We start from the raw sequence: 21,299 nt of genomic DNA on the forward strand, positions 1-21,299 counted from the left end.
CCTCAAAACCCAAAGGTTATTCCGTCCTGTACAATAAAGTGTAGAAGAAAAGCCCGAATATACACCGGAGACCTCCTGATTCTTCAGACGTCTATCTGGACCTACCTAGGTACCAATAGCCACAGGAAAATGAGAAGCAGAAACCGGCCAACATCAAAGGCTGGGGGTGTAGCCAACACCCCCAGGGCCACGTACATCCTACCCTCACACAGATGTGGGCCACAGATTGTCAAAACAGTCTGCTTTCCCACTGCCACTAAAAATACAGGATCATTTCATAAGACGATGGCCAGGAATTTCAAATATTTGTCCCTCGGCAGTGAGAGCAAAAGAAAACCAAACTAGTATCCAAAAAAAAAGAGCATAAAGCATGCTTGCCTCTTGCCTCTCGCTCTCCTCAAACTAACTTTAGAGTTGGTGGCAGCGACGTGCCACTCCTAACTCCAAATTGGACTGTCTGTGAGAAGGGACAGCCACAAAAGCAACCCGCTGCAGGCCAACGGGCCCAGGGGTGTTCCCTAAATTGCAGAAAACAGCCCGGTCCTTCTGACCACACACCAGGGGACCGCGGGCAGAACAGGAGAGGGCAGCACAGGGGACCGCGTGACCTGCACCCGGTCACTCGTCGAGAGGGAAAAGGGGGATTTCGCTCCGGAAGGAAATCAGTACTAAGAAAATTCAGCGCAGGCTTGCTTATCCTAAAAAGGTGCCATTGTCGTCAGACGCGATGGCACACGTGTCACCCCAGTTACTAGGGAGGCTGAGGCAGGAGGACCACCAGTTCAAGGCCAGCCTGGGAAACTTAGCGAGATCCCATCTCAAAATAAATTCCTTCAGAGCCTGATCTAGCCACCCTGATCTAGAACTTGACCCTGCCCCAAGCTGTGGCTCAGGTCACCTGTCCCCCAGGACTGGCCCCTCCCTACAGGGAGCTATAGGGTTGTTAATTATGGTGTCCTTGGCCGCTCCCTTCTGACCTTCCCCCTTCAGGGCTGGGATAGAGCTCAGTACAGAGCAGGTGCCTGGGTGCTTGGGGCCCTGGGTTCCAGCCCCAGGACCACAAAAAAACACAGCAAACCACCCCAAACCAGGAGCCGTGAGCATCTCCGTGTGATGGACTTGGAGAATTTTTTGGTTTTGTTTTATTCCTTATCTGTGTGTGTACTTTTCAGACACTGCCCCGGGCTCTCACGTTGAGCCCCCAAAGCTGTGAGCGCCCGTCGCAGCAGCTGGGACCCCTCTCCTAGCACCCATCACCCTTTAAACTGCCCGATTCTGACACCAGGCCACAAGCTCCCGGAGAGCAGGGACCCTGCCCTTGCTTAGCACCGTGCCTGGCCCCTCGTCAGTTCTCCTATCTTAGGGTAAGATCTTTGCACTGAGATGTAGCGCTGGCTGAGAAGACGGTGGACGAAGGGGCTGCCTCTGACCCTCTTGATCTTAATTCGACCTCATTCGGATCCTGACAGCAGAAGGGGCTGCCTCTGACCCTCTTGATCTTAATTCGACCTCATTCGGATCCTGACAGCAGCCGCAAGGATTATCTGAGACACAGTTGCTCCTCCTAAGTGGCTTAGCGTCCTAAAGCCCCTTCCAGGGGGCGGGGTGGGGGGGGTGGCCAGGCGGGAGCGAGCCCTGCTGCCAGCACAAGCTGTGGGAGGAGCCTCGTGGGTTTGTTCTTGTGTCTGTTTCTGAAACAGAATACCTAAGTCTGTGCCGGGACTGACCAGCGGAGGGCGGAGAAGGTCCCCCGTGCGGGCCTCCTTCACCTCCGTATCAATGCCGTCCTCCTTACATGCGGCAGGGTGGTGTAAGAGAGGATGAATAATTTAACAGATCTGCAGCACAGAAGCAAACATAGCATCCACACGCTAAGGCCCGGTGACGTGAACATCTGGCCAAGGCTTAGGCTGGAGAAGAACTTTCAAAGGCCCACAAGGTGGAGAGGAAAGCATCCAGATTGATCTCCTTCTTACAGCAGGGAAAATACATAAAGGACAGGGCCTCGTCAAGGGCTCCATCCACCTACCGTCCACGGCAAGAGGAGGCACCGTGAACCCCCAGGGCCCCGGGAACGTTCCAAAGCTTTTTTAACATCAGAACACAGATTTACCTAGTTATTTTATAAAGATTCATACGGCTTTTATATTCTTCTCCATAACATCTTTGATTTTCTTGCTAAAAGTGCATTATTGGAACGGTTGCTCTGGGGCTGGGGCGTGGCCCAGTGGGAGAGCAGTGGCCAGGCACGCGGGTGGCCTGGGTTCCATCCTGGTCCTGGGGGGCGCCAACTGCTGCTGTGCACACAGGGGCCATGTTTGTGTCTGGCTTCTCCTCATCTCCATCCCGGGATGAGGGGAGCGTCCACCACGGAGGGAAAGACGTGCAGAGGGAGGTAGGGGCTCCGACCAGGTGACCCGTGCAGAGCTCGGAGCTGCTCTGAGTCTGGCAGGTAAAACCCAAGGCTGCCTTCCACAGCAAGGGGTGGGCGTGGCGGCCACGCAGGACAGGCCTCCAAGGCTCACAGAGCTCCTGTCGCAGCTCACACCACACAGCAGCCCACTGCTCCTCTCTGACGTCCGCAGACTGCGTGGTCACCAGCCATCACGAATCAGCCACTCTACCCATGACGATGAGCCAGCTGTGGGAACCCGGATCTCCTGGCCAAGTGGCTGGTGCAGGAAAGGGCCCTGCACCTGGGGAAGGATGCTGCGGAGCTCCCAGCCTCCCGGAATCCCGCGGAGACACCTCGCCACCAACAGAGCCAACACCCAGGGCTGCTTCAATGATCAGCAAGAAGGGAGGGAGTGCTGCACCCCAGGACCCCTGCGAAACACAGCATGGCTCCAGGGGCCTCCATGGACACCCCCTCAGGAGAGGGAGAAGGAGTGGCTCCCAGCGCCCTAGAAAGCAAGCTCTACTGTGACCCAGGGAACTGGAGACTATCCTGCTAAGCCCCCAAAGCCAAAGGCCAGATGTTCTCTGCCACATGCAGATGCTGACGCACAATAACGGAGTTCACTGGATTAGACGAAGGGGACCCAGGGCCAGGGTGGGAGGTGGGGACAGAAAGGGAAGACAGTGGACATCACTTTCCTGCAAGAATGGATCCTAATTAGAATGTCCTACTCCATGAGTGTAACAGGTCAAAAACACGCCACCGTGACCTGCAGCTAAGAAGATCAGATAAAAATCAACTAATTAAGAAAGAAAAGAAAAAGAGCTCAAGTCAGGTGTGACATGGGGGTTCCACTGCTACCAGCCTGCTCTGATGTCCCCGCTGCACAGCGCTGTCACCACCCCCACTTCGACACCCACCCAACGGGGCAACCACTTCCACCTGCCAGGGGATTCCGCGAGTGCCAAGTCCACGGAGCCCTGCTGGTGAGGCAGAGGGGCCGGATGGCAGGACCCCTCCAGCACGGGGGGAGCAGCCTTCCCCAGCAGCCCCTTCCGGCCACCGCTGGACCCAGAGACTGCAAAATGCCAGGCACTGATCTAACCGGGTCACAGGATCCTCCGCAGACGGGAGAAACGGGTCGGACAGGTTCTCAAGGGCAGGAGCCTTAAATAGGAGCCCAGTGCAGTCGGCCCGAAAATAAGGACGTTGGAGACTCGGCAGCTCGAGGTCCTCTGGGAAGAGAGTCTTCTCCCTGCATCGCAGATGTGCTCCAGTGCGCGTGAGCTCACTCGCACACAGACACACAGCCATGCACGTGCAGAGACACAGACATACCGCCTCAGACATGCACACCCAGAAACATGCACACATACACGCACGTGCCGAGACACACATATATGCACCACACAGACACACATGCACACAGAGACTATATAAACACACACACACACACACACACACACGCCTCTCTTGGTCACTTTATGCTAACCAGAAGCAGAGGCAAGTCTCCCCCTAAGGACATCTCCGGGGAAGGGCAGCTGTGGCCAAGTGGCTGGTCCAGGAAAGCTCTGCACAGAAGCCTGTTGGCCTAACTCCACTGGCACCGAGCTCGCTGGCCATAGGGGCAGACCCGGGGCAGCCAGGGTGGCCAGCTGGGTGCTGGTGGAGTGAGGCCAACAGGTGGTCAAGAAACACCAAGCCACGGTCAAGCACGTGGTTTGGAACGAGGACACCAAGGAGGAGCAGGCCTGGGAGAGTGAGGGGTGGCTCAGGGCCAAACCCCACAGACAGGAGGGACGCAGGGGGCCTGCTGCCCCCGGTGTGGCTGGTGAGGGCACAGGAGCGGGGACGCCTCCCTCACGGCCCCACCTGGGGCTTCCCTGCGTATGGCGGGCACTCCAGGTCAGCTCGGCCAAGCAGGTGGGGCGGGACTTGGTCCAGCCGCCTGGGAGAGATATGGGTGCCAGGGACACAGACCCTGCAGTGTCTCCGACAGAGCTCTGAGATGGCAAGTGACGGAAACGCACCTGGAGTGAACTGGGCAACATGGGGTTCATAGGCTTCACCAGGAAGGAAGAGAAGGGCCAAGCGGCCGGTGGATGCCAGGAGCGGCCCCCTCCTTGCTCTCGCCAGGCCCTCTTAGAGTGGCTCCCTCAGTGTCCCCAGAGGGTCCTTCATGCCACTCATTCCTGCCACTAGGTGTGCTAATGCACGGACGGCACCTCCAAGTGCCCATCCTTGGAGCCTCATGGTCCGGGAGGCCACAGGAGAGGTCCAGGGAAAGGGAGCTGACCGACAGGCACGAGCAAGGTGGCCACGGTGGAGGACAGAGGCGTGTACAAGTGACATGTCCAGGAGGGCAGGTACCATGACTGGCAGCTTCCTGCAGGTCAGCATGGTCAGTGTTCTGGAGGGAATCCAAAGTTCCCTGAAGAAGTGGGCCAGGGAGGCCACGCAGCCGGGCGGGAGTGGACGCTGCCCACAGGGCTCCTGCCCCGAAGCCAACAGATTCAGAAGCCCAGGAGCAGCACTGAGCCGGCCCTCCCTGTTCTGGGAGACGCCAGGACATCTGGTCACCGCATTCTGTGCACTGTCCTTCATTGGTGCCAGAAGTTAAATAGCCCATGGCAGAAAGGCTGGGCCTTGCAGGGTATCTCCACACAGAATCCAAATCCAGCTGTTCTTAGGCAGGGCTGCAGGTACCCCCCACTGTAACTAGAACAGCCCCGTAATTAATCGGATTTCCAATAGTATTTTTGGATTTCCAACGACCGGGTCACGATACTTATTGAGTACATGGCACCTTGGGTATGATGCTTATTAAGTTCATCCACTTATTGCAAAGCAAAGGGGATTTTTGCCCAAAGAGTCTCGATCATACCCCACTCTTAATTTTCTTGGGGCCCCAAGAATCTAAAAGCTTAGAGCAGTATTGAAAAGGCCCCCACCCTCCCTGTTTGGGAGGGCGCCCCTCACGCTCTTTTCCATAAATCCAACAAGACACAGAGCACCCACAGCTAAAACTTCCCAAAGTTGGCTTTGTGTTTTGGAGTGGCCATGGGTACGCTGGCCCTCAGTGGCCCGTCCCTGAGAGCTGCAGGGTGGACGACAGCAGCTCTAGACCCCCCAGCTGGGTCCTGCAGACTTGCCCACTCACGTGCCACTGTGCCGTCCAGGTGCCACCAGGCCCTGGTTCCCGCACGGCGGACTCCCAGGTCAGCGGTCACTGACCGCAGCTCAGCAGCTTCCGGCCAAGAAGCAGAGCCAGCCCATCCCCCCACAGCCCTCCCGTCTTCCTAGCAAGACGCCTCCCAAGGGCAAAGGAACAAGAAGCTGCTGGCGAAGCTGCCTTCCCTTCTGCATCCTCGGAGGAAGTGGTCACTGGGCTTCCCGGGCACACGGCCCAGGGCAGGTGCTGTCAGCACGTGCCCACCAGGGCCAGTTCTCTCTCTCCCCGTTGCTGCCCAGGTGTGGAGCAAGAGCTGGCAGCAGTATTTGAAAAGCGTGTCTTTTGGGGTCTCCCTGAAATCTGTACAAGCCAGAGTCCAGGGGGAGTGTGGCCGCTCTGTCCTTGGCCACGCTGCTCCGTGCCCTTGTTACCTGGTGTGAACTGAGCCACAGGCACTGTAAGGGGACCAGGCTGCCCACCCGAGAGAAAGAACACAGGGACTGTCCATGCCCACGATGAAGCCGCCCGGTAAGCGTGAGCGTTGGACGGGACTCCAGCAGGTGCTCAGGGGCCATCTCCTGGTCTCTCCTGGTGGGAGCTCCGCAGAGCGGCACAGACCCACGCTCCAGAGAGAGATCTGACAGTCGGCTCCTCTCCGTGGCGCTCAAAGAAACAGGAACGTGAGCGAGGTCTTGTTGGTGGTGGATTCACAGGAGAAGCCATGTCTGCCTCGGACGGGACGACCCAGGGACACTCACGGGTGGCCCTGCACGGGATTGCTGGCTGGCACGCTGCTCCCCCCTGATGGCATCTGCCAGCCGGGCAGGGAAAGCCGCTTTGTCTGGGAGTGGAGAGGGTGGTGGCCGCTGGGCATTGCTTTGGAGAAAGGCTCTAAGGCTCAGGGGAGCGGGCGGGATGGAGCCGTGCTGTGCGCCAGGCCCAGAGGTCACCGCAGCAGTGCCCTCTGCCGCTTTCCCTGCCTGAAGACGGGGGTGGGCCGCTGCCTGGCTTTCGCTCCTGACAGGCAGCTGACTTCTCTCTGCCCAGGTGGGGACTGAGGGCCTCGGCTCCTGCCGTGTGGGGAGGGAGCCAGGGGGTCAGGGGATGCCTGTGAACAGAGGGCAGCGCCGTGCTGACGCAGGACACAGGGCGTCCGAGTGGTGAATGGGAAACACTGCAAAGTGGGAGAAGGGAATCACCAGAGAGCCGGGCTGGCCACACTGTGGCCCAGGAGGTCTGGCTGGCAGGGGACATGGGCGGCCTCCTGAGAGGGGCCAGCAGCACGTGGGGACAGCCACACGGAGGGGCGGAGCAGGGATGGCCACGCATGGGAAGCATTTCAGGTAGAGAAGGCAGAAGAGTGGCAGCCCCCCCACCCCGGCCGGGGGTACCCCGGGGAGCGCTGCTTAGAGGGTGTCCATGCAGATTCTGTCCCCCCTGGTGTCCATGCAGATTCTGTCCCCCTGGGTGGAACCCCACCTGGCCCTCACCTGCCTCCCGAGGCTGTGGTTGGTTTTCTGCAAAGCGGCCACACATACACCTGGTGAAGGGAGCTCTGGACAGTGTCTAGGGGACAGCGTTGGGGCCCCGGGAGAAGGGTCCTGGGTCATCACCGGCCACTCAGGCCGCCTCTCAGCAGGACCCCGGATTTCACCAGACTCAGCACTTGGTGTAGCCGAGGCCGGGAAAGCAGGAAGGAATAGGCCACCCGTGAACTCTGGCTTGACCTTTACCCTGGAGCTGGACGCCCGAACTTCTCTCCCTCAGTGCAGAGGCAGGTCCACTGGGCTTCGGAGAAATGCACCAAGTCCCGAACACGGACACGGAGACGCGCGGGGACCTGGGACGTGGAGGGAGCGACAGAGACCCTCAGCTCCGTGGGTCGGAATCCTGGGACACGGGAACCGTCCCGTGTGTGTGAGGGCAGAAGAGGGAGGCTCCCTCCGGGGACCGGGTCGGTAAAGTACCGAAGAACCGTGCAAGAAACCCGCTGTCACATAGGGAGTTGGGCAGCGGCGGCTTGCACTGTCAGCACGTCCCTCTCACTGTCCCTCGGTCCCTGGGCCGGCCTTCCTTCCTTCATTAAGGTGCCACAGCCCCCCTCCCCGGTGGTCAGAGGGTCTGAGGAACGCAGGCGCCCAAGTGACCACCACTCAGCCAGGGGAGCTCCGTCCTCCCTCCTGGGAGGCCTCCTCCTGCCCCTGGGTGGTCAGCCTGCCCTGCGCGTCCATCTTTTAATGATCACCAACTCTGATCTATTTCCATGTCTGACATCTTTAAACTGCGGTGCGACACATGTCGAATCCAGCTTTTGAACACGTTTTTCCTGAGAAGGGGTCCGCAGCTTTGCCAAGAGGGGTCTGCTGTCCCGAGCACCGTGTTCAGACGAAGTGAATCGCCGCTAACTCATGCCAGCGTCCAGGACCACAAAGACAACGCGCAAACATGCAAAAATCGGTTTTGCAGTTCACCAGACCAGCATTCCCGTCGAGCGCATGATACCCAGTTGGGTGAGATTCGTTGCTGCCCACACAGAGATGGGCAAGCCTTGGAGCTGGGCGCCTCTGCGGGGAAGGACGTCTGCGCGACAGCACCCCCTGCTGCCTCTGCGGGGCTCTGCGCCCACCCCAGAGAGGCGCTCCCCAGCCCTCACCTACTGCTCAGCCCCAGGAGGAGGAACCAGCCACCTGGGGGCCCCAGACGGACCCAAGAGGGGTGGACACCAGGGTGGTCATCAGCCGCCACACCAAGCTCAGGACCAGGCGGCCGCTGAGCATCCCTGTTCTGCAGCTGTCTGTCATAGAATGAGCACCACGGATATGGAATCCAAAGTGCTCGGAAACCTGCTGCAGGCCGAAGGGAGCCACCGTGGAAAATCCCACCCCAGGAAACCTTGCTTCAGACCCAGAACCACTGACCGTGCCGTATCAGTGACCTGCAGGCGGCTGCTGCGTAGGGTGCACGTGAAGCGCAGCGAGTTCTGTGTTTGGACCTGGGTCTCGCCCCAAGAGACCTCATTATTACACACGACTACTCCAGAACCCAGGACGGGGGACGGGGCTCCGCGGTTAAGCAAGCAGCCCTGGGCTCAATCTCCAGGGCCAAGAAAAAAGAAAAGTTCTTGCTTTGACTTCGACTGTGAATCTCCATATTGGAATTTGAAGGGGTCAGCACACTCTTACGTCAGTTCATTGGTCTTTTGAAGGTGACTTGGCCTCAGACGACCTGATAAGGAAATTAAATGCTTTAAAAGAATTTATTCAGTGTTCATTTTTGATCGAAGGCAGGGAATCTAAGGAATATCCCATCCATGCATTTGGGATAAAGGATATTCAGCCCGTGCCTTAGGGTCAGGATTGTGTAATTGAAGGCAGATCGCTGTCCCTCAGGATGTCATTACCCAATGAAGGTCTTCTTTCTTAACCTATTAATGTAGGGGGATGGGAAAAGGCGATTTTCTTGAGAAATGGCCGATAAGATTTTTTTTTTTTTTTAAAAACCCTGACTTCAATAAAAAATGAACAATGAGCAAAGGATCACCATTTAATTTCCTTATCAGGTCGCCAGAGGCCAAATTACCTTCAAAAGACAAATGAATTGATATAAGAATGTGCTGACCCCTTTAAATTCCAATATGGAGATTCGTAGTTGAAATAAAAGCAAGTACTTTTTATTTTTTTATTTTTTTTCTTGGTGCTGGAGATTGAACCCAGAGGTGCTGGCTTAACCACTGAGCCACGCCCTCAGTCCCTTTTATCTTATTCTGAGACAGGGTCTCCCACTAAGTTGCTGAGGCTGGCCTCGAACCTGGATCCTCCTGCTTCAGCCTCCCGAGTCCCTGGGATGACAGGTGGGCACTCAGGCCCCGTGAAGAGCGGCTTCTTTACAAATAAACAGGTGGATTCAAAATTTGCTGGCGGGGGAGTGGGTAACTGCTGAAGATGACCTCCAGGGTCAAGGCTAAAAGAACCGATGCAAGATTCTAGAACATAAGTCACGAAGCAGCACCTGGCTGTGGACAGGGGGTTCACTCTGTGGTCACCAGGACCTGGGCTAAGGGCCCTTGACTTCCGCCCACCCCGTCCTCTGCGTACTTGGGTCCCCTTCCCTCTCCCACTCTGTGCAGCAGATGGGGCAGCAGAGGGAAGGACAGGCGGGGGCCAGCCTCAGTGGGCACCCGGCCTCTCACAGTGGACAGCATTGCCCCACCCGAGACCTGGGTCGCCTCCTCCTCACACTGCGACCTCCTCAAGCTCCACTCTTCCATTTCAAAGCCTGTTGGTGGAGAGGACAGTTAGCAGATGTCCGTCAACCCATGTCCATCAGCGGGCCGCCCTGAGAACGTGGAAGGAGTGGAGTTGCAGAGGGCGCGGGCTAGAGCTCCCCCCGGTGCACAGCCTGGGCCTGGGGCGTATTCTGTGCTCACAGCGCACCCTACTGGCCGCAGGGGGAAGTTCACCAGGCACGAGCAGTTTAAAGGTCAAATGAGGACGGAGGCCACCACCAGGACCCCTGGTGGACGGTTCAGGAGCCCAGGAGGCTTCTTCTGCCTGCCCCTTCAGGATGGCTTCACTGAAACACCGGAGCCCTCCAGAGCCTGGTGACGCCAACACCTGGTGGCACCAGTGTTCAGGATGACGCTGCACAGGGCCACTGCCCGCCCACAGCTGTGTACCCGTGAGCCACCGCGGGGGTCCTGCTGTCACCCTCGCTTCGGGAGGCCCCAGGGGCTGGGCCAGCTCCCCAGGGCCCCCAGGGCAGGTGAGGGGGCAGCGGGAGCCAAACCCCATCTCACCCAGAGGTCTGGCTGCCTGGCCCCACCACGTCCCCGTATTCACAAGGACCAGGGCTGCGGTGGTGACCGCCCGGCGTCTGTCCCCGGCTGCAGCGGAGGTCTCACGGGGGCACAGGCTGTTGGCAGGGCGCCTCCCGCCACCGGGTCCCCAGGGACCTGCCAGGCACAAGGGGCACAGGCCCTGGGACCCGGACATCAATCAGGGGGCCCAGGGGCACAGCCCGTGGCACCTGCCCGGATGGAGCAGCGGTCTTGTCACTCAGGTGTGGCACCTCTTGTCCCTCAGGTGTGGCACCTCTTGTCACTCAGGTGTGGCGCCTCTTGTTCCACTCAGGTGTGGCGCCTCTTGTCACTCAGGTGTGGCGCCTCTTGTCACTCAGGTGTGGCACCTCTTGTCACTCAGGTGTGGCGCCTCTTGTTCCACTCAGGTGTGGCACCTCTTGTCACTCAGGTGTGGCGCCTCTTGTCACTCAGGTGTGGCGCCTCTTGTTCCACTCAGGTGTGGCGCCTCTTGTCACTCAGGTGTGGCACCTCTTGTCCCTCAGGTGTGGCACCTCTTGTCACTCAGGTGTGGCGCCTCTTGTCACTCAGGTGTGGCGCCTCTTGTTCCACTCAGGTGTGGCGCCTCTTGTCACTCAGGTGTGGCCCTCTTGTCACTCAGGTGTGGCGCCTCTTGTCACTCAGGTGTGGCGCCTCTTGTCACTCAGGTGTGGCGCCTCTTGTTCCACTCAGGTGTGGCCCTCTTGTCACTCAGGTGTGGCGCCTCTTGTCACTCAGGTGTGGCGCCTCTTGTCACTCAGGTGTGGCACCTCTTGTTCCACTCAGGTGTGGCACCTCTTGTCACTCAGGTGTGGCACCTCTTGTTCCACTCAGGTGTGGCGCCTCTTGTCACTCAGGTGTGGCGCCTCTTGTTCCACTCAGGTGTGGCACCTCTTGTCACTCAGGTGTGGCACCTCTTGTCACTCAGGTGTGGTACCTCTTGTTCCACTCAGGTGTGGCGCCTCTTGTCACTCAGGTGTGGCACCTCTTGTCACTCAGGTGTGGCACCTCTTGTCACTCAGGTGTGGCACCTCTTGTCACTCAGGTGTGGCGCCTCTTGTTCCACTCAGGTGTGGCACCTCTTGTCACTCAGGTGTGGCACCTCTTGTTCCACTCAGGTGTGGCGCCTCTTGTCACTCAGGTGTGGCACCTCTTGTCACTCAGGTGTGGCGCCTCTTGTCACTCAGGTGTGGTACCTCTTGTTCCACTCAGGTGTGGCACCTCTTGTCACTCAGGTGTGGCACCTCTTGTTCCACTCAGGTGTGGCGCCTCTTGTCACTCAGGTGTGGCACCTCTTGTCACTCAGGTGTGGCACCTCTTGTCACTCAGGTGTGGCACTCTTGTTCCACTCAGGTGTGGCGCCTCTTGTCACTCAGGTGTGGCGCCTCTTGTCACTCAGGTGTGGCGCCTCTTGTTCCACTCAGGTGTGGCGCCTCTTGTCACTCAGGTGTGGCACCTCTTGTCACTCAGGTGTGGCACCTCTTGTTCCACTCAGGTGTGGCGCCTCTTGTCACTCAGGTGTGGCACCTCTTGTCACTCAGGTGTGGCACCTCTTGTTCCACTCAGGTGTGGCGCCTCTTGTCACTCAGGTGTGGCGCCTCTTGTCACTCAGGTGTGGCGCCTCTTGTCACTCAGGTGTGGCGCCTCTTGTTCCACTCAGGTGTGGCACCTCTTGTCACTCAGGTGTGGCACCTCTTGTTCCACTCAGGTGTGGCACCTCTTGTCACTCAGGTGTGGCGCCTCTTGTTCCACTCAGGTGTGGCACCTCTTGTCACTCAGGTGTGGAACCTCTTGTCACTCAGGTGTGGCGCCTCTTGTTCCACTCAGGTGTGGCGCCTCTTGTCACTCAGGTGTGGCGCCTCTTGTCACTCAGGTGTGGCGCCTCTTGTTCCACTCAGGTGTGGCGCCTCTTGTTCCACTCAGGTGTGGCACCTCTTGTCACTCAGGTGTGGAACCTCTTGTCACTCAGGTGTGGCGCCTCTTGTCACTCAGGTGTGGCGCCTCTTGTCACTCAGGTGTGGCGCCTCTTGTTCCACTCAGGTGTGGCGCCTCTTGTTCCACTCAGGTGTGGCGCCTCTTGTCACTCAGGTGTGGCGCCTCTTGTTCCACTCAGGTGTGGCGCCTCTTGTCACTCAGGTGTGGCGCCTCTTGTTCCACTCAGGTGTGGCGCCTCTTGTCACTCAGGTGTGGCGCCTCTTGTTCCACTCAGGTGTGGCGCCTCTTGTCACTCAGGTGTGGAACCTCTTGTCACTCAGGTGTGGCGCCTCTTGTTCCACTCAGGTGTGGCACCTCTTGTTCCACTCAGGTGTGGCCCTCTTGTCACTCAGGTGTGGCCCTCTTGTCACTCAGGTGTGGCCCTCTTGTTCCACTCAGGTGTGGCCCTCTTGTCACTCAGGTGTGGCCCTCTTGTCACTCAGGTGTGGCCCTCTTGTTCCACTCAGGTGTGGCCCTCTTGTCACTCAGGTGTGGCCCTCTTGTCACTCAGGTGTGGCGCCTCTTGTCACTCAGGTGTGCACCTGTGTGGGGCACCATGGCCCAGGTGGCTGGCAGGAGACTCTGTGGGTCTCAGGTACGGTGTGCGAGGAGGAGGAGGGTAAGAGAGTTAAGGAGAGGTCGGCTTCGCCTGCGGCAGTGTCCAGAGGGGCTCCCGAGTGGCAGGAACCACTTCCCACTGACAGTAAGGCCAGCCATTGGCGAGGCCCGGAGAGGACGGGGCCTGAGCCCCATAAAGACAGGGCTCCGGGCCGACGGGTCTCCTCTCCTGGCATGGCAGGGGGGCCGCAGGAGCCGGCGCTGACCTGCTGCGGTCAGGGCTGGACCACGCACAGCCCAGAGGAGCCTGCTGAGCAGAGGCCCCCTGTGGACCTGGGGCGTCGAGTCAGGGAAGTGTCTGAGCCTGGAGAACAGGGGCCTGGGACCTGCCCCGGGGAGGGGGCGGCTAAGATCACCCACCGACGCTCCTGGGCCGGGATGGAACTCCCGTGTCACACAACATGCCACCGTGCCTCGTAGTCAGCAGGCCCTCCCTGACCCTGCCCTGCCCTCACAGCGCTGAACTCCAGGAATTCCCGCAGAGAGAAACCTTCAGTCCCTTTAAGGCACATTTCCTGAACTTGAACACAGACAAACTCTGTCTTAAAATGATCAGCCTCGGGTTCCATGAGACACAAACCTCACGCATTGGGATGGATCGTGAGAGGTATTTCCCCCCAGGGTGGAGGTTTCCTTCCAGAGCCTTCTCTTACGACCTCCGAGACCCGCGCCTCCACACACAGCCTCCCCTCACCCCCTTCCTCCCCGTATTGAGTATAAAGCTGGTGTCTGGGGGAAGAACATCTCCCCAGCTGTGAAGACGTCACTTAGACACCCCCAGGCACAGGGTCCTCCTGAAGAGAGGCTGACGGCTTTATCAACGGCTCGAGGTTTTGGGGTCCTGACTATGCAATGGAAATCAGAGATGCCACCTCATCGACAGGCACCTCTCCCAATTCGTAAGTGCTTCAGACCTGGGAGGTGGTCAAACAGTGGCTCAGGAGCTATCCTGCAACTTGATGTGCAGCCCTGCCTCTCAGTAGAGCTGTGTGACTTTGGGCACGTTACATAACCCCTCTGTTCTCAGCCTCCTCCTCTGACATGGAAATAACATTGTCTCCATCACTTAAGGACTAAACGAGTCCCTTCACGTACAGTGTTTCACAGAAAGAGTGGCAGTTAGCTAGTGATTTGTGCTTCTACATTTGCACTTCTCAAGGTAACAGTATGAAGCATCACTTTAGAGGGAAAAAATAGGGTTTTTTTCCCCCTCTTAAAAATATTGCACGTTTGTTTTGGGGTCACGATATCATCAAGCAATTTTGGCTATCACTAAAATGTATTAGGGTAGTTTTTAAACTAGTAACGTTAGCCAGACGCGGTGGCGCACGCCTGTCATCCCAGCATCTGGGGAGGCTGAGGCAGGAGGATCACAAGTTCAAAGCCAGCCTCAGCAGAAAGCAAGGTGCTAAAAAACTCCGTGAGACCCTGTCTCTAAGTAAAAATTAAAAAAAATAGGGCTGGGGACGTGGCTCTGAGGTCAAGTTCCCCTGAGTTCAATCCCCAGTAGCCCCCCCACCTTCCAAAAACCTAGTAACATATTTTCTTTGGAAAAACTTAGGAAATTTTCCTTTTAACCTTTTTTTTTTTTTAAAAAAAATCATGGTTTAAAAATATGTGACAAAAATGACCATTTGAAAGATTTTTAAGTGTGGAGTTGAGTGGTACTAAGCACACACACACTGTTGGGCGTCCTAGGAAGATTCCACATGGACCCTCCAGGGCCTGCACTGACCGCACGCCCCTCTCCATGGCCCCGTGATCCCTCTGCATCTGCTGTGTCCTCGAGTCTGTCCACGCCGAGGACCTCACGTGAGGGGGACCACGCAGCACTGTCCTTTGCGGTGCTATTTCTCTGTCTGTGTCTCTCAGGGTCCGTCCATGCTGTCGGGTATCAGAATCCCCTACCTTCTGAGAGCCGAGCAGCGCCCACGGCCCGTCGAGGCCACACTGCTACCCGCTGCCTGTCCACAGGCACCTGGATTGGTCCACCATTGGCCTTGGTTCACAATAAAATTGGACCCTGGTGCACGAGAACCTGCCCCTGCCTGTGGTGGTCAGCACTTCCATCGCTGTGACCAGAAGACCTACGAGCTCGGCCCCTGCTTGGCCCATCCAGCACTGGGCTGACCGCACCGTGCTGACGGCTGTGGATGCTCTGACCTCCCGGTACCCACGAGCGTCCCCTGTGAGGCTCCTTGGTTCCTGGACGCCTCGTCCTGCAGATCCTCTGCTGCTCCAGTCACTCCTCCTTCTCTTCCCCTCCCAGTAGGCACGCCGGGCAGCATGGACAGAGCCATCGCCGGCCGGGACCTCAGAATGTGGCCGTGAGGAGGACAAGCGCTGTCCAGGCCTTGTGGATCTCGCGCACCGTGGGTGGGAAGTCGGCGAGGCCAGATGGCGAGGATTACCCAGACGCAGTGAGCGGGACGGGGTCACGGCAAGACCCTGGGGGTGGTTGGGCCACTGAGTCCACTCCTGTCCACCATCCCCCTCCTCTGCTCCCCAGTCAAGCTCCGAGCAGGACAGGGCGGTGCCTGGACACTGCTGGCCGCAGGGAGTCAACACGCCTGCTCTCGCGGGTGCTGGGGAGGGCTGCGGGAGCGGCGGTACGGAGGGCGCTAGCTCCAGGGAGGGGCCCCTTCAGGAAGGGCCAGAGGAGGGAGGGAGAGGACCCTCCTGGGGGCCGCACATGGACGGGAGCTGCGTGTGTCGGGGAGACGGGAAGAGCAAGAGCGGGCGCAGGGACCAGGGCTGCCCGGCGCCTGACATCTGCAAGGCTTCTCAGGCCTTGAGGGGAGGAGGCGGTCTGAGGTCTGGGCACAGGCTGAGCGCTCTGTTGCTCCCTACCACCGGGTGCCCTCAGCTCCCGGGATGGCAAAGGGACAGCAGGAATGTGACCACATCAGCACTGCCCCTCACCCTTGCACAGCACAGTTCACACCGTAGCAGACTGCAACACCCTTCAAACCACCTTCCCAGTGGGACCTTGGGAGATCAGCTGGGGAGGAGAGGTCTAGACCTTGCCGGGCAGAGCCACCTGTGCCTGGCAGTTGGGCTGCTAGAGGACTGTCATAACCATGCACGGCCACTCGAGTACCCCACTCGCCTCTCAGTGCATCCAAGAGGCAACCAGAAGCAGGTAAAAAGCAAGGGCTGGTTTTAAGGTCTCAAAGTGCACCCTCCCTGCAGTAGGCCAGGGGCGAAGGGGTGGCACCTGGGAGGACAGACAGCTCTCGGCTCTGCTCACCACGCGCTGGGCTTAGCTGGTGACGCATCAGGCCATGAATAAAGAAAACAGTTCCACGAATGTGCACAGAGACTCTGTCTGAGGCGCAGGACGGTTGGGACGTGGTTCATTGTCGCGTTTGTCTCTCTGGAGGGAGGCGCTGTCTGTGATGGGAGTCTACCATTGGCTTGTCCACGGTCGGCTTTATTTCTAACTCTGAGGATTTCCCTCCTCTGTGCTGGGGACACAGACGTTCTCACTGCATGGCCACGTGGAGGCCTCCTGTCCCACTCCATGTGCCAGGTGTGCATGCTCCTGGGCGCGCCTGCACAGCCCCTTCCCGTCCTGGCCCTGGGGCCTGGCCATCCCAGGGCCCGGCCATCCCAGGGCCCGGCCATCCCAGGGCCCGGCCATCCCCGGTCGTCCTTGCCTTACCTTTAGCGAGTGTGCGTCCCCCCGCCGGCCCTCCTGGTGTGTGCCGCGGTCTCCGGGTGCCGTGGGCCGCTCTCCGACGTCATCTTTTCCTGGTGCGCATCCTTCCTCTGGCTTCCTGGTCAGAGCCTGCAAGACAGGAGCAGCGCCTTCATCCCGGGAAGACGGCGGGAACTGGGAACCCGAGTCGGCGCACCTCGGCTTACTTCCCAGTCCCCCGGCTGGCCTCGGTCCCTTCCCAGTTCCGGAACCCCCCTCCTCAGGGCAGACCTGGGGTAGAGCCCTGTCCACATCCAGATGCCGCCCAGCGATCCCTCACACCCAGGGCCGGGCCACCTGGCTCCCCGAGCTGTGGCAGCTGGCACTTGTCCACGCCAGGGCACCCCCCCCCCCGGCGGAGAGAGAACCCACGGAGACGTCCCCTCAGGACCACAGGGGCCAGGTGGCAGCCAGAGTCTGGTCTTCAACAGAGGCCAGTCGTGGCGGGAAAGGGCCTGACCACGGAGACGGGTGGAGTTGGGTGCATGTGGCCAACAGATGTCCTCACTCACAGGAGCTTGTCATCGTCCCCAGTGATAAGAAAACAGCTTCCCCAGAGGGTGAGCGGCACTCGGTCCGCTGCAGGGCCAAACTGCTTCATGCACAAGGTCACAGGAGGGCAAGGAGAGCAGCGGCCACTGTCCCACCAGGTGACTGCTGCAGGAGCCCAGGGTGCTGCCACCTGCAGACCTCCCAGAGCACACCCCCCAGGGACCCTCCAGGGACCTGCGTTGCCCAGGCTGATGCCCACACCAGCCCATGGCTCATGACCCTCACTCCATCTCTGCAGAGCGCGGTCTGAGCGGGGGCTTCCTGCAGCCAGTGTTCTCCAGTCAAGGAGGAAAACAGAGATGGTTCTAGGAAACACAAAAGGAGTCCGTCTCCACCTGGTTTCCCACGGCGGATAGACGCTCGTTTTATGTCCTAATGAAACATCAGATTTGGGGTCCGTTGGTGAGAGCTGGAGTCCGTGAGGGGGCAGGCACCAGAGGGCCCAGGGCTTGGACGGCGTGAGAACACAGCCAAGGGCTCTCCATTCCTGCGCTCGGTCCTCGGGATTTCTGCATAAAACCCTGGGCTCAGAAAAAGCCTTCGCTGGAGACGTGCTGAGGCCCACGCCCTGCCTTTCAGACCAAGATACGGAGGCCAGAGAGAGAGAGGAGGCCGCTGCAGGTCTACAGGGGCCTGGAGCTGGCCTGGACTTCAGCCACGTCCATCGAAGCTGCTCGAGGGGTGAAGCCCGGGGCAGCTGACCCACCGACAGCACCAGCATCACCTGTGAGGGACAGCGTCCATCCTCCCTCCGTGAGCCGATTCCGCGGCTCATGCCGACTCGGGTCCCAAGGGCGGAAGTCAACAGACACTTCCCGATCGCCTACCACAGCAGCCGCTTACGCGTGCCAACCACAGGCCGCACGGAGCCAATCACACCCCTTCCACTCCACGGAGGCTCCCGGGAACTCCAAAAATAACCCAGTTGTGATCCCATCTCGAGATGAGGAACTAGAGCCAGGGACGTGAGACGCCTGGTCTGAGGGTGCCCACAGCGAGCCCCTGTCAGGTTCCCCGGCCCCACACACACCAGCCTCCTGCCTGCAGCGAGAAGCAACATAAACCGAGGAAACGCAGGGCGAGGCGGTGCACACCTGCAGCCCCAGAGGCTGAGGCTAGAGGATCTCCAGTCAGAGGCCAGCCTCAGCAACTTAGTGAGGCCTACCCAACCCAGCAAGACCCCGTCTCAAAATAAAGGGTAAAAAGAGCTGGGGATGAAAGAAATGTGGGATCCACTGCACATGACAGCACTTACCACCCTCTAGGCGGGCTGTTACCAAACCCACACAGCAGGCCCTGAGGAGAATGTGGTGCATCGGAACTGCTGGGCAGTGCTGAGAGGAACGCAAAACGGTGCCGTTGCTGTGAAATCAGCTTCCAGTACACCACGGTCTAGCACCTGCACCTCTGGCATATGCCCTGAGCACCTGGAAGGAAGGGCTTCTACAGCAACATCAGTGTTGGTGACTACAATAGCCAGAGTCCACTGACAGCATGTCCATTCAGTGGAGCACTATGCACCCCTAAAGAGAGGGACATTCTGATACACGGTAAGACAGCGATGGATCTTAAAGGTACTATGAGTGAAGGAAGCCCCGTGCAGCAGGATAGACGTCCTGACTCCACCTCCGCGAGTCACCTGGAGCAGCAGATTCAGCCCTGAGGCAGAAGGGAGGGTTTCAGGGGGTGCAGGGCTGGGGAATGGCAAGCTAAGCCTTAAGGGGTGTCGAGTTCCATTTGGGGACGGTGAAAAAGTTCTGGCGCTGGACAGGGATTATGGTTGGAGGATATTCATGCCACTGAACCGTGCCCTTTAGAATGGTTAAAATGGTGACACTGCATCTATTCTACCACAGTGAAAAAAAAAGGTGTTCAGAATAAAAAGCCCAGAGGGAACCTCACGGAGAGGGGCCGAGGACCGAGAGCCTGTGCGTGGGTTGAATGTGTCATTCTGCTGAAAACCTGGCAGCTGACAGACTCCTGGCTTCCTGAGGTGCCCCTCTGCTCCAGACCACCTGGGCCTGCCCACACCCTGTCCACCCGCCGTCCACTCGGCAGCCTGGGGGAGCGAAGGCTCAGCCACACCAGTACAAACAACTGTCACTCAAACCACGGGGCTCCTCTGCAGACTGTCCCCACCCCCTATCTGCACAGAACTGAGGTCGAGGTGACGTCCAGGGTCTGTCTGGTCCTCACGGAGGGTAGGACAGTGCACATCCTTGGCGCCCTCCTGTGCAGGTGACCTGCGTCTGAGTACGTGGCCGCACCGTGGGCACACAGCCTGGGATTTCTCCTGGCCCGTCCCCCCTCACCTGGGCCCGTGCAGCCCGGCCAGGGATTTGGAAATGGGGTAGGACCAGCAGGGACGGGGCAGGAGAGTCCTGAGGGACATGACCTGTCCCGGGGAACCGTCCCAAGCCCCAAGAGCAGGTGCTGATCCAAGGAGAACCCTTGGGCTGCAGAATCTGTGCACTGGCAAGTTAATGAGAGGAGGGGACTCTCCCCCAACGGGCCTCCTGCCAGCTTGTCATCTGCTTTGAGTGTGCCGGCGACAGGCTGTGCAGAAGTCACACACGTCAGCCACCGTGAGACCCATTCAAGTCTGAGGATGCGCGCCTCCTGTTTACCAGACCTGCTTCATTCAAATAGAACGCTGGCTCCTTCCTTCCCGTTTCCGCCTCCAACCAAGGGTTCACAGCTTTCCTTTCTTACACCGGCGTTTTTCAATCCACCTCACGGTTTGTTTTTGTCCAAAGTGCGGATGAAGAACCTGACCATTTTTCTTGTAGGGAATCAGTTTCAATAGCACCATTGACGTCTGGTAAACTCTGTATTTTCCACTTCGACGTCGAGTGCGTCCGGCATCATATAGAAGGTCCACGTTTGTTTAGTCCATCGCTGGGCTCCCTGTCCCCTTACTGGGCTCCCGGTTCTATCATTGGACCCTCTCTTCCGACTCACGATCTATTTTTTAATCCCCCGCCCTTCGGTGACATAGTGTCTTCATTAGTATGGCTTTATAATGAATTCTGATAAGGGAAGACCTCGTTTTCTTTTTCTTTTGCAAGACTCTTACCAGATCCTTGAACGTCTAACCTTTCCACTCACTTTTTAGAACGCTGCTGGGATTTTGCTTAGAATCACAAGGAGTTTCCGAACAGGCAGGAAGCTCCGCATCTTACGATACCCACCTCTGTCCTGTCCGGGTGGACCTCGCCAGGGCTTGATTTCTCCTTGGGGGGGGTTCCTGTGACCTCGTACACCTTTTCATAGTTGTTCTGGGTTCCTGCCCAGTGTCCAGTGCTGCAGTGAGTTTGAAAACCCCTGCCCTAGGGGGGGCACTCTTCTCTCCCTGCGTGGAGTCCCCCCCCACACACACACTCGGCCTCCTTCCTGCAGGGAGGTGAGGCTCCGGGCTTGGCCCTGTCCACTCTGGGCCTTTATCTTGCAGGTTCATCTCGCCTCCCTGGTCTTCTTCAGTGACCACTGGATGCCGCCTCTCCTGTGAGCCTTTCAAGTGCGACACAAGCGTCTGGTGAGCATACTCCCCACCCCCAGGTCCCTCTAGAGCCACAGGACCCCAGGCCGCTTCCCTGCAGCAATAGCAATAGCAGGGCCACATGTTCACTGCGAGCCGCTCCCTCCTCCTCCAGGTCCAGCAGACACTGCCCGCAGGTACCCAGCCCCACTGTGGGAGGCTGTGGGAGGCTGTCCTGCCTCTGGCTTGCGTCAAAGGTGGCTCAATAAGCCCCCCATTTCAGGGACCCCTCACCCACTCCTGGGAGTGTTGGGTCCAGGTGACACCAGCGGGATTCCCCAGCTGAGCTGACCGCTGCTGTCCCAGGGCCGAGCTCACCTGTCTCCACCAGCCAAGGGAAGTAGGAGACCCCGGCACACGCCCACCCGCCCAAGACCCCGACGCACCTCCACCCAGCGGACGGCTTCCAGCCACGGGAAGATTCATCTTAACGGGCAACACTGGGTCTGCGACTTCAAATGAAATGGCCAGTGGCTCAAGGATCCAGTTTCAGTGGAAATCTCATACCGCACA

General features: G+C 58.7%; 1 protein-coding gene across 4 annotated transcripts in view; it reads right to left on the reverse strand.

Moving 5' to 3' along the window:
- The window catches only part of Frmd4b (FERM domain containing 4B), a 188,133-nt gene that overhangs the window by 128,925 nt on the left and 37,909 nt on the right, over positions 1–21,299 (reverse strand). For all 4 annotated transcript variants that reach the window (XM_076841118.1, XM_076841119.1, XM_076841116.1 and 1 more), the window contains exon 2: positions 16,661–16,786. Coding sequence is in view for 2 of the 4 variants with exons in the window: in XM_076841116.1 (XP_076697231.1) it covers positions 16,661–16,786 (126 nt within the window). In the remaining 2 variants the exon portion in view is untranslated. The remainder of the gene's footprint in view (positions 1–16,660; positions 16,787–21,299) is intronic.

The sequence above is a fragment of the Callospermophilus lateralis genome, chromosome 20 (genome assembly GCF_048772815.1).
Source record: "Callospermophilus lateralis isolate mCalLat2 chromosome 20, mCalLat2.hap1, whole genome shotgun sequence".
NCBI lineage: Eukaryota > Metazoa > Chordata > Mammalia > Rodentia > Sciuridae > Callospermophilus > Callospermophilus lateralis.